The 13,898-nt window shown below is 36.2% G+C and overlaps 1 protein-coding gene across 13 annotated transcripts in view; it reads left to right on the forward strand.

Moving 5' to 3' along the window:
• RALGAPB (Ral GTPase activating protein non-catalytic subunit beta) overlaps positions 1 to 13,898 on the forward strand; it is a 111,855-nt gene that overhangs the window by 81,033 nt on the left and 16,924 nt on the right. For all 13 annotated transcript variants that reach the window (XM_058287075.2, XM_058287076.2, XM_004482262.5 and 10 more), the window contains 4 exons: positions 1,635 to 1,741; positions 3,795 to 3,947; positions 6,161 to 6,370; positions 13,254 to 13,412. In XM_058287075.2, coding sequence (XP_058143058.1) covers positions 1,635 to 1,741; positions 3,795 to 3,947; positions 6,161 to 6,370; positions 13,254 to 13,412 — 629 coding nt within the window. The remainder of the gene's footprint in view (positions 1 to 1,634; positions 1,742 to 3,794; positions 3,948 to 6,160; positions 6,371 to 13,253; positions 13,413 to 13,898) is intronic.

The raw sequence follows: 13,898 nt of genomic DNA on the forward strand, positions 1-13,898 counted from the left end.
TTACCTAGTTGCTTCCTCTATGGTCTGATTCCCCCACCCTTGCCAGTTGCAAAATTTGTTTTCCCTTTCCTGCATACTTTTTGCTGCCAATGCCAATAGTATTCATCCTCAAATACAGATTTGACTGGGCCAGTGTCCTACTGAAAACGTCAGTGAGTCTCCATTGACAGAGCCAGATCAAGATGTGTGATTACCACTGCAACCCAAGCTAGTCAAAGTATATTTTTCCTGATAGTAATTGGCATCAGTGTATAAAGGAAGAATTTTTTAGAGAGACCTGTGTAATTGAGAAGATGAAAGAAAATGAAGTTATAGAATCTGTGGTCATAAAGAGACCCAGAGAATCAACTAGTGTATAATTCCCTTATTTACAGTATGAAACTGAGACTCAGAGAGGGTATGCCATTTGTCCAGGCTTACTTGAGAAGCATATGGTATGACTAGGACTAGAACTCAGATTTTCTGAATCCCATACTATATACCTTTCTATTATTGCTGCCTCACAGTGATAGGATTTGCTCAGTGATTAAAGACTTGCCTTTTTACCTTGGCATAAGTGAAAAGGTTCTTAGAGTCAAATGCAACTTCTGTTGAATATATGTAGGCTGTCATAAATCCATAAAATAAAAGAGGCATTTCCCTGCAGTTCAGGACTAAATGAATGCCATTCCTCATGTCCACCACACCTGGTAAAAAAAAGTGACTTTAACCTGAAATCTTGGGACCTTTTTTCATTGCCCAACTCCAGTAGAGAGGTTTGAACAAGTTTGACTTCCATACCAAAGACAAAAAAAGGGAATAAGCAGAATAATAAGAAGCAGCATCTGGGTCACTCAGGAAGTCCACCCTGAATTCTCTATGCCCTCTTTCTGTACTTCTGCTGGGATGGAATAATACCTGCTTGTGGGGGACAGTGGCATGCAAAGGCATGGACAAAAGTAACATCAACACTGCAGACACCTCGCCTGTCTTTCTGCATTCAGATTGTTCCCAGCATCAGGAAGTTAAGAGTGTTTTCTAGGACAGTGTTTCCCAAAAATGTTACGTGTACCACTGAAGGTATGAGGTGATGTTAGTTAATAAGTTAGAGAGCACTCTTTTATGTGTTTTTGTAAGTGTATTTTAAAAATATAAAACTAGCTCACCAAACTCATGATTTTCTATGTAGTAAAATACAGTTTACTTTTTTTTTTTTTTTTTTTTTTTTTTGAGGTATCCAAGGCTGGGGATTGAACCCAAGACCTCATGTTTAGGTAGCCAACACTAATTGGCTTCCCTGACTTGGTTATCATTTGTTTTGCTTGTTGCTTGTTTTTATTTTTTCAGGAGGCACTGGGAACTGAACCCGGGACCTCCCATGTGGTGGGTGAGTGCTCAACTGCTTGAGCCACATTCATTCCTAAAGTTTACTTTTAAAATAAATTTAAGAGGAAAAAAAAGAGCTGATTTAAAGTACGATAATGGTATTTATGGTCCCTGGATTTGGCAGAAATCACAAGGGTGGTACATATAAGACTGAAGATTGGGAAACACTGTGCTAGGGCTGTGATTATTTGAAACTCTGTCGTTGATAAAAGGTTTATTTTAAATTATTGTTGTCTGAAACAAACTTTTACACAAACATTTTTTTCTAGATGATTTTTTCCCTTCTGTCACTGTGCTGGTCCGGGGAATGTCTGGAAGACTTGCTTGGGCTCAACAGCTTTGCCTTCTACCCAGAGGAGCAAAAGCAAATCAGAAGGTATCCATCACAAGTACAGGGAAGTGACTAGGAGCATGTGTGTCTTTGTGTGTTTACGTTGTGATTTTAGAGGTTAAACAACAAATCAACAGATAAAAGAAACATTTCTATTTCTAGTCAGATACCTGTACATACTCACTGTACATGAAGGGTGAAAAGCTGCCCTGCATGAAAAATATACCTAGAAATCATGTGAATAAAAGAAAAAGAAAACATTATTGTGCTTAGGGAAAGATTAAAGTCCTAATCATGTGTCATCTTAATGTGCATATTTATCAGAATTGCTTAGATGTAAGATTCCTTCTACCAGTTCTCAGTTAGTGGGTTTACATTAGAATCACCTTAGCAGGCTAGAATGCCAGACCTACTGAATCACTTTTTAACGGCATCTTTGAAGCAAATGCATGTTCAGAAAGCTTTCCAGGTAATTATGTCCACTTACGATCAAGAACTACTATCCTGAACAATGGCCTCATTTTTTTCAAGCATTGTTAAATATTATAAAAGACAAATACAGACCATATATGAAAAAAATTTGACAAGACCCTTGATGTCTGTGGCAACAGGATTTAACTTCAAATTGTTTTCTATCATTTATTCCTGTATAATAATGCACTGTAGAATTTAATGATATCTTCTTTTGCGGTAGAGCAGTTTATTTTCTTTATGTTTATGTTGTAATTATGTGAATAATACTTGGAAAATGTTGGAAAACGCAGGTAATGAAGAAATTTATCACCTGTTTGCCTCTCACTTTTCAGAGATATTTAACCACTTTAAATATTTTAGTGAATTTCCTTCTTTTTTCTTTCTCTACACAATAACCCGTAAATAGAAATTGAGTCACTTTTGTGTACTGCTCTTTTCACTTATTAAATTGTAAGCTTTTACTTACATTTCTAAAAATTGCTTTAATAAATTCAATAGCTTTAAAGAGAAAAATCCACATAATTGGAGAAATTGTCTAAACTCTTTTAATATCTAGAAGTCTTTTAGGTGGGATATGTTTATTACCCTTTTTTCTTTAATGGAATCATGCAGATGATGTGCTGGGAGCAGCTGTGTAAGCCCCTAAGTTAGCATTAAAGATTGAAGAGGGAGGGAATCAGGAAAGAAACTAAAATTTGTTAATGGTTTAATATGTGCCATATACATTTTTACTTAATCCTCACAACCACCTCGTGATGAGTTAATTTTTCAGATGTGAAAACTGAGGGCATATAGCTAATATTTATTAAAGTAGGGTTTTGGAGCCATGAAGACCTTTCAGTTATGCCATGCTAAAATTCTACTTGAACTAACTTTCTAGACATGCCCAGTGAACATAAAGCTTGTACTTTATTATATGGAATGATAGAGAGCCCTTAGGAATAAGGAAGTTTGGACCCTACAATTCAAAATACCTTACCTAATGGCTTACCACTGGCAATCAGAAATTCAGGGCTGGGGCAGTAGAAGCTCACATTCCTTTTATCAGTCATGAAATGTATAATTTCACCAATCTATAAAACTTTTTAAAAAGTAGAATTAAGTAGACTAAAAAAACACCAGAGTAGACCACTTCTTATAAGGGTATTTTGTATGTGAATGCTGGGTCACGAAATGAAATAGCTTTGCTGGGAATTGCTGTCAAAAATTTTGGAAAGCTACTATCCTAGGATGTGTACTATACTATACACTTTGGTTTAATGCCTCAGAGTATCCAATAAGGCCACTGGCTGAAATGTTACAAGACAGTATCACAGAAGTGCTGTTTGGGGGAAAGGGTGGGTAGTCTGCTGACTTTGGACCCCAGGGAAATGAGAGAAAACTGAATGTCTGGAGAAACCTGCTAAGCATTAGAATGGAGAAGAGAGCCAAAGAAAAATGTGGATTTCAGTCTTTGAGGTACCAGATACATAAAAATTGCTTACTTTCACTATAGAAGAGAGACATTTGCAGATATATGATCCTAGGGAAACACAGGCATCTAAGAGATCAGGGAAATACACTTCGTTACAAATAATTATTGGACCATATATAATAAGTAGAATGTTTTGTTTTATTTTAATAGCTTTTTGTGCCTGAACCTCGTCCAGTTCCTAAAAATGATGTTGGATTTAAGTATACTGTGAAACATCGACCATTTCCTGAAGAAGTGGACAAGATTCCTTTTGTGAAAGCAGATCTGAGCATTCCAGATTTGCATGAAATTGTCACTGAAGAAGTAAGACAAGTTATTTTTCGCTCTTGTTAAGGGAGTGAATATAAATATTCTTAAATGACTACCATGGTCAAGATACTGCCTTTAGTGTTACTGATGATAATTCATAATATGACCTGAGTCTCTGTCATTTAGGAGGTTGCCATGTATTAAAACAAATATAGATTGTAGCTGATTGCGAATAATTGGATAAACATGTCTCAGAGACAGGCATCACTGGGCTCTCTGGGCTAGTCCATGGTAGTTTGCAGTAGTGTTGTGACATCAGACTCTGGTAATGGAGGATATTTGAAGAAAGGAGAGCAATTCAAAGACTGTTACAACAATTTTAATACAAGGGAAAGGAAGGACTACTGTACTGATAGTAGTTTAAATATATGAACTCTATTGCAGAGATAGATCCAAACAGTCTTGGATTGATGAGGGAAGAAAAAGAGCCAGAGAACTTTAGATTTTGAGCTTGAGAGACAAAGGAGGTATCAGTGCCATTCACAAAAATATGGATGTTAGGAATAGGAGGGATTTGGGGAAATGTATATGGTTTTAGATTAATTTTACTTAGAAGGCTACCTTTTACTATACTGATCTCTTAGACAAAAGTAGATTTTAAGAAATGGATGACTGTATGTCAGGGCATGAGAGAACGAAACGGCTGGTATGAGGGCCACCTGTGCTGTCAAATGCTAAAGAGATCAGGGAGATTGAGGAGTATAAGAAAAGGCTTTTGAATTTTGGTGTGAGGTTGTATGTGAGCAGGTTCAAAGGAGTGTTAAAGTGTGTGGTGGAGTATAAGGGAGGGGGAAGGAATGGTTAATGAGGTAGAGGCATTGAGTATAAACTGTACTGTTAGCAATAAATGGAAGGGTGCTAGCTAAGGAAAGGCTATGTTTTTTTTCCTTTTTTAAAATTTAATTCAAGGATAGGAAGAATATGAACATGCTTATAGGTTGAAAGGAAGGAACAAATGGGGAGGGGTCTGCTCCCAAGATGGGGTAGAGAAATTATAAGTAATAGAGTAAGGCCTTAGAGGCAACAGGGTCAAGAGTCCAGGTGATTGATTGGGTCTAGAAAAGGGATACTTATGGTAAAACAGGAAGGAAGGAGAAAGTAGGTGAAGGTTCAGAGACATTTAGAGATGGAAAGGAGGAAAGTTGAGGGAGTTTATGTTAATCTTAGTTCTTGGCAATATAATAGGGAATGAATTAAAGTTGGTTCTTAAAATTGCCAGGCAGCACTGGGTGCCCGACTCAGGTTAAGTAGCATGATCTATAGTGAAGTTACTTAGCTCATTCTACTGACTTTATTCAAAGTCCTTGGGATTTCAGAGCATAAATAAAGAATTTTAATGGTGTAGAGATTGACAAGGGTGGCAGTATGGAAGGATGAGAGATAGTACAGCCATTCTATGTGCTAAGGAGATCATATTGTTATATTTTGGGGGTTCATGCTTGGTTAGGAAGCAGATAGAGCCAGAAGAATGATAATGGACTGGAAAAGTAGGGGGAAGAATTGAGTGCCTCAGGGTCACAGTGATGATAAAGCACAGGCTCTGGAGGACTGAAGGTGTGAGAAGGCTACAGGAAGGAGAGAATTTCAAAATTGTAATTACTCAAAGTAAAACATGTCTCAGGGACAGGATGTGCTCATGGATGGCCAGAGTTGTGAAGATTGAGAAGATTGTAGAAATGTATGCCAGGTTGTTGGAAAGATCATGCTTACCAGAGATGATCCAATTTTAAACTAGGATTGATTGGAGGAAAAAGGTAGGGGCAGGGGGAAGTGTCTAAGATTACAGTCCAGATACATTCCTATGGGTACTTCAAATGTGAAGGGGTTACTGCAAGTTGAAAATGGACTGTGTGATCTGAAAGAGGGGGTGGGAGCAACAACTCTGTCCCCTTTTCTTGCCTGTTTGAAAGGAAGCAGTAAAGGAATGAAGGGTTTCATTTATAGTGAAGAGATGTGGAAGTGATTGTTGAGGCTATAGGGCAGGTTTGTTGGGATATTTGTTTTGGTTTTTGTTTTTCATTGTTTTGGGCATTTTGTTTTAACCTGGGAACACTTTTGCTTAGTTGTATTCTCCATTGAACTGAAACTTGATCACTGAGAATTATCTTCATTTACTTTGTTACTTGTTGCTTTGTTTTAGTTTTAAATTAAATTGACCCTAATACTTTTATAATAGCCCCCAAAATGAAATATTTGGTTTATTTCAGTTAGAAGAAAGACATGAAAAATTAAGGAATGGCATGGCCCAGCAGATTGCTTATGAAATACACCTTGAACAACAAAGTGAGGAGGAATTGCAAAAGAAAAGCTTTCCTGATCCAATTACAGACTGTAAGCCCCCACCTCCTGCCCAGGAATTCCAAACAGCACGCCTTTTCCTTTCACACTTTGGATTTTTATCCTTAGAAGCATTGAAGGTAATTTTCGTAAACTTTTATCGGTAAATATATTTATAAATTAACGTTCAGCTGATGATAACTAAAGCATTTTTATGAAGCTAGAAGAAATTTTTAAAAAAATAATAAGTTAACATCTTAACCCTGCATGCAAGTAAATGAAATTCTGTGCTACTATAGATTGCAATACTAGGTCCAAGGCAGTTCATCCCATTAATGCATTCAGAGTTTTTATCTAAGGGGATAATACATCCAGCTCTGGATTTTCTTGGGTGATATAGGACCCATATCACACATGTAAAGTAAATCTATTGATAATTAGAAAAAGTGTTTAAAATCTTCCTCTGGTAAACTTTATTACTGAAAGTATGGACTACAATTGACTGACTTTTTCATGCCACTTTAAAAAAGGGATTAAATACTGTAATATTATTGTAAGCCAGGTATTGCTAATGTCATGGAGTTTCTAAGTCAGACTGTCGAGTTTGTGTCTTGGCATCACTGCTTGCCAGCTGTCCAGTCTTGGGCAAGTTACCTGACTTTTCTGAGTCTTAGTTCCTTATCTATAAAATGGAGATAATAAGGTATCCCAGCCTAACAAGGAAAGTGATGCTGTCTGTGTTTTACAATTGTGGAAACAGGCTAAAAAATGTGAGATAACTTGCCTGAAGGTAAGTTTGGGTTTGTAAGAAGTCCTGTTTGTTTTCAAAATCACAGCTGAAGATGGCCAGGAAAGAAGTTACTTTTTCCATAAGTTGTCCCATGCCCTCACTACTAACAGTTACATGGTCCTAGACTATTTATTTTTTAGGGAAGAAAGGGTATTGCTCTCTGGTTTTGGATTTCAGCATGTAGAGAGAAAATGAAGAATATGGGTTGTGAAACGTGTTTCATGTTGTAGAACATTGAGCTAGAGATGGGGAGTATAAACATAAGAATTTCCTTAAAATGCAGAAGCAAAGAGAGGAAAATAATGAGAAATAGAGTGATAAATAAGGAAGGCAAGGAACAAATATCTACCACTGGTTAATGATATTCTTTAATGAAGAAATTAGAACAGAGTAGAAGCAGTAAATGAAAATCTATGGAAAAGAGCTATGACATCCAATGAACTGCAAGGAGACAAGGTCTTGTCTCATGAATTTTCCACTCATGTTGTGTATGCACAGTAGTTAAAATGTTTTAAGCTTTCAAGAAAATAATTTTCCTACTTATCTGTTTCAGAACATAGGAAAAAGTCATAAAGTTGATTTATTTTATGAATCTTAGCATATTTCTAATACACCTGACAGCACACATATACAAAAAACTATAAACTAGTCTTACTTATGAATATACAAAGAAAGTATGCTAGTAAAATGGAGTGGTGTGTTAAGCTAATTATCTTCTACAACCAAGTAAGGTTTATTCTAGGAATTCAAGGAGAGTTAATTATTGGGAAATATTACTAAAGCTATTAAAACAATTTCATTCTGTTAGTAGATGGTCAAGTCAACAGTAAAACAATAAATCTGTATTCAATAAGACAATATTCATTCTGATTTTAAAATAAAAAACAAAACAAAACCTAGCCAGTACTACAAGTAGAGGTTCTTACATTACACATTGCTGCCATGGGAAAACTAGAGGCATCCCCTTGTTAAAATCAGAATCAAAGTATGTCTACATGGACCACTATTTAACACTGAGCATTTTTAGTCAGTGAAATTTTTCTTAACTTTTTATTTTGAAATAGTTGTAGATTAACAGAAAGTTGCAAAAAAAAAAAATGTGTAGGGAGGTCTTAGGTACCCTTCATCTTGTTTCCCCCAATGGTTACTTCTTACATAACTGTAGTGCAACATCAAAACAGGAAAGTCAATGAAATATTAAAACTTAGGGGAGCAGGTGTAACTCAAGTGGTTGAGTGCCTTCTTCCCATGTACAGGGTCCTGGGTTTGATCCCCAATACCTCCTAAAAACAAAACAGTCAAACAAATGGGGAAAAAACCCACAAATCTCATTGGGGAGCGGATGTAATTTAGTGGTTGAGTGCCTGCTTCCCATGTAGGAGGTCCTGGGTTCAATCCCCAGTCCCTCCTTAAAAAACAAAACAAAACAAAAAAACCTAAACAAGAAATATAAACTATTGGAAAAGAGAAGGGAGTTTGCAAGTAATATGACTTCTGTTAGATAACCATGAGTGTCAATAAAATACTTAAAATAAGTGAGAGAATTAAGATTGCTATATGAAAAAGTACAAAAATTAATGACCATACCTGCAATATTGAGTAAAAGATACGTTGCAAGAAATCAACCCATTTATAGCTGCAATATTGGCAAGTTACCCTCAAAAACTTACAAGACCTACAGAAAGGAAGGAACTTTAAAAATTTATTGAGATATAAAATAAGTACATGCTCTGTTACTGGATTAGAAGATTATGCAGAATAAGCGGATGAAATAGTTTATTTAAAAAAGAAAAAGAAAAAAGAGGTTTGCCATACAAGGTATATTACAACATGCCATAGTTCCACAATACATTATTCATAATTAGAGTAAAAACATTAAAACCAGAAGATTTTTTTGTACATTTGTGATAAATTTAGTGGTAAAATCTGACCTGAATTAACATGAGGCTATTTGTAGTCTTATTTCACTTAGTGTGAATATTCCTTGTATGATTGCAGAAATATTAATGTCTTTGACTATAGGTGGTTGCCTCAGCCCTTGCTAGGAATGTTATATAATAGACTAGAACTCTAGGCCCATATTTCTTGCCAATCTTTGAGGAACACTTTTCTGAAAAAAATACCGTGGTCAGCAGAACCTTGTTTAACAAGATCAAGATCTCAAAGAATAAAAGAGATGGGGAAAACAAAACAGTGCATTTTTTAAAAAACGACAGCACATAGATGTTCTAGAAGGCATGGTATGAAAGAGGAAACTGGATCCCAAAATTATACACACAGAATAATCTCAACCATCTTTAATATCAACAAAAAATGCAAATAAAAGAACTGGTTGGCAATATATTCTCTTTTTTGGCAGGAAGTAGGGGTGGGCAGGGGAGGGAGGAGCTCAAAATCTGTATTTTATCACTGATTTATGTGGGAAAATGCAGACTTATAGGAGGCACTAGAGTTTTCAACCCCATCCTAGTCTATACTGATTCTAAAAGTTCTAATTCTGAGGTCTTATAATTCTTTTGTGGAAGAAGCAAGCCTAAAAGCCAGTCCAGTAGTCTGTTAGAATTATTGGGAATCATATCTCTCTCAGCATATTGATAGCTGGCTCACCTGGTGATGACCTACTCATCCCTGGAGACATTGAAGCAGAAGTAGGAAGGTCATCTGTCAAGTGGACTTGGAGCAGAGTCAGTCCTGTGCAGTTCTAATTTGGTGTCTCTTTGAGGTTATAGAGAATTGTCATACAGGGCTGCAGTTATCTGCAAATTTGGCTGGAGATGGAAAATCTGCCTCCATGGTGGCTCACTCTTACGGTTTGGGTTGTTGGCAGGAGGCCTTAATTCCTCCTCAGGTGGGCTTCTCTGTAGGCTCCTTGAGCATCATAACATGATGATTGGCTTTTCCCAGAGTGGGAAATTGAAGAGGGACAGAAGTGGAAGACACAGTGTCTTTTATGACCTAACTTGGAAAATCACATGCCATAATATTTGAACTATATTATGGATTACACAATTAATCCCCCCCCCCCCCCCCCCCCCGCTCCCGCCTCCAGTATGAGAGGACCTCTACAAGGTCATGACCAGGAGGAAGAGATCATTGGCTTTCCTGGGAACTGGCAACCACACACATAATTTTGAACATGACTTCTTTTTGCCTGGATTTCCCTTGCCTCTTAACTACCTAGCACACTCCTATTCATCCCATCCAAATACCACCCTATATGTGGAGCCTTCTTTAAATCCATTAAACAGAACTAATCATTCTCTTTTCTGTTTTTCCATAGCACTTCGTACACATCTAAAAAATTGTATATTTTTATTGTAAAGTACAAAGTTTTTCTATCCACTGAGAGCTGTGTAAAATAAAGAGCCATATCTTCGCTAGTGTTTCCAACAATAAGTTCAGTTTTGGCACGTGACAGTTACTTATGTAATATTTCAATGAATTAATATCATTTTTCACATCTCACTGTCTCTGACCTTAATGCCATTAATATGCCAATAAAGTGCAAAAATGGCACCTAAGATAGAATAAAAGGCACCAACCATTATTTTTTTAAAAATCAATTTTATTGATACTTATTAATAAACATGCAACTTATCCAATGTATGCAATCATCGATATTTGCTTTAATCACATAGTTTTGCGTTCATCACTTCAGTCATTATTAGAGCATTTTCGTTATTTCACTACTACTAATAAACAAAAACCAAGAAAATTCTTCACCTCTCCATCTCTCCTTCCTTCACTGTACATAGCTGCTTTTTCTGGCTCTTCTATACAAAGTGTACAATCAATGGCTTTCAGTATAAGCACAATGTTGTACATTCATCATTTCAAAAATTTTAGAACAATTTCATTACTCCAAAAAGTGTGGAGCTGGCCCATGCGCAGTGCTGATGTGCACAAGGACTGCCGTGCCACACAGGGATGTCCCCATGTAGGGGAGCCCCATGTGCAAGGAGTGCGCCCCGTAAGGAGAGCCGCCCAGCGCCAAAGAAAGTGCAGCCTGCCCAGGAATGGTGCCGCACACACGGAGAGCTGACACAGCAAGATGACGCAACAAAAAGAAACACAGATTCCCGTGCCGCTCACAATAACAGAAGTGGACAAAGAAGACGCAGCAAATAGACACAGAGAACAGACAATAGGGGTAGGGGGGGAAGGGGAGAGAAATAAATAAATAAATCTTAAAAAAAAAAAAAAAAAAGAACGACTCCACACCCCTTAGATTCCTTCCTTAGACCTACATAACCACTATCTCCTTTCATCTGTATAAATTGATTTATATTAAATTTTATATAAATGGAATCATGCAATATGCAGTACTCTGTGTCTGATCTCCTTCACTTAGTATATTTTTGTTTTGTCTGATGTTAACATTTTGTACTATTAATTTATATTTGTTCAGCTTCAAAGAAAAAGACTTATGTGTGCAATTCTATCCATATTCATATTTCACATAATATATTTCACATAAAATATTTAGTTTATAATAGGGCAGTCATACAGTATTTGTCCTTTTGTGTCTGGCTTGCTTCACTTAACATAATATCCTCCAGGTTCATCCATGTTGTAATATGTTTCACAACTTCATTTCTTCTTACTGCTGCATAATATTCCATTGTGTGTATACTCCACAATTTGTTTATCTGTTCATCAGTTAATGGACACCTGCGTTGTTTTCAGCTTTTGGCTATTGTGAATAACACTGATATGAACATTGGTATGCATATATTTATTCTTGTCACTGCTCTCAGTTCTTCTCCAACCATTATTTTTTATTTGAATCCTAAACCTAAGTATAATTTAAATAATGGAAAAGCTTTCTCTAGGGAAAAATTGGGGTAGAAGAGAAAATTATTATAGTAAAGAGTAGGAAAAAACCTTAGAATCAAGCTGCCCATATCTCTCCTTCTTTATTTTCAAAGAAGCTTTGGGTTACAGAAAAGTCGTATAGAAAATGTAGAGGATTGCCATATTCTCCACCCCTCCCCCGACGTTTTCTCGTTAATAACATCTATGGTAAATTTGTTACAATTAATGAATAAATATTGAAGCATTGCTACAGCATGGTCAGTGGTTTACATTATGGTTTTATTAATATTTTGCACCGTACACTTTTATACATTTTGAGGAAATGTGTAATGGTCTGTATTCATCATTGCAAAATCATGCAGAACAATTCCAGTGCTCTAAAAATGCCCTATATTCCACCTATTCTTCCCTCCCCCTCCCATCAGAACCTAGAAGTGAGAAATTTTGATTTTATGGTTTCATCCCTCTCATAATCCAGAATCTCTGATTTCATGTCCCTCGGTCTTGCTTGAAGAAGAACAATATAGAATGAATTACTTGAATGGATCAAAGGAAGTAGGAAAAGCAGACATTAACTCTAAAAACATTGAGAAGGCTCAGGAATTTGGTGCCAGGGAACAGTAAAGAAGAGCTCTTGAAAAAGAGCCAGAGAGAACTTGGATGAGACCTCATTCACTTCTTCCCTGAACTCTAGTGTTCTCCATTTTTAACACAGAATCCTAACTTTCAGAGCAGGGTGGATTTTCTCTGGAGATGGAAAAATAAATGCAATGGCAAAGACTTTGCTAAGTACCAAAGAACAGTATTTTTCAATACTTTATATCCTTCTAGGATATAAAGGATAATTTATATCCTTCTAGGAGTGGGGAATAGAGGGAAGAGAAAAGGAATGAACTGAAAACTTTTTGAAGTTTAATCTCAAATTTAAGTTGTATTTTTGCCTGTGCAGTTGAAGTGCCCTGTTTTCATTTCTCTGTGATCTTCATCATCCAAAATTGTCACAGGTAGTTCTCATTTTCAACAGTTGTGCCAGTCTCAGCATGAGCTTTCAGATGTTCTTTCTCCCCAGGTATGATATTCATAAAATATGATGATATTCAGGACTCAAAGAGAGGATGAAATTGTCAAGTTTATGCAAAGAATTAGTGCAAAGTATAGACCCCAGGTTATCCGGCTTCTAACACAGTCTTCTTTCCAATGGATCATGTTATCTTTTTTTTCATAATGCCTATGTAATCAATTCATTTGGATCCAAGAACCTCAGTTGAAAATACATTCATTAGTTTAGATTATGGTTGTTTGTCTTATTCTTGCCACTTTATCTTTTTTTTCACTTTTTATTAAACCATGAACATTTATTCCTTTTATAATTAAAATAATGAAAAGAGATCATAATTGTCCCTTTCTTTTGGTGGTAGGAACCTGCAAATAGTCGTCTACCTCCTCACCTTATTGCACTTGACTCCACGATACCTGGATTTTTTGATGACATTGGGTATCTGGATCTCTTGCCGTGTCGTCCCTTCGATACAGTTTTTGTTTTCTATGTGAAGCCAGGTCAGAAGACAAACCAAGAGGTAAAAATTCTGAACCTTTTTTGGTAAATTTTTATGCTAAATATATAAACAATTTTACATGGGTTGTGCATTCCAGTGGTAGGAGATGCATATTTTGTACTGATGCTTAAAGGCATTTTATGAACCAGTTTAGAAACTGAATTATGGTGGTTAATTTCATGATGTTTTTGACCCTTTAAGATCTATGTTTTAGTGAGGAGCGATAGCATGTCTTTCTTCTCCTTAAGAAATTCAGATTCATAAGACAAAAGAAAGTAAGATACAGAAGGTTAGCCATAAAAAGTTTAGAGGTAGGCCTGATTGCCTAAGAAGACAATAATAACAACATAAAGTTATTGAACATCTTCTCTCTACCTCAGTGTGTACCAGGGTACAGAAATGAGTAAGTCTTTCCTTTTGAGGTGCTAACCTAGGTAATTTCATAAGCAATTTCAATTGAGGCATATATAATGTGTAATAGAGAAATTAGCGACTGAAATAAAGAAT

The sequence above is a fragment of the Dasypus novemcinctus genome, chromosome 24 (genome assembly GCF_030445035.2).
Source record: "Dasypus novemcinctus isolate mDasNov1 chromosome 24, mDasNov1.1.hap2, whole genome shotgun sequence".
Lineage (NCBI taxonomy): Eukaryota > Metazoa > Chordata > Mammalia > Cingulata > Dasypodidae > Dasypus > Dasypus novemcinctus.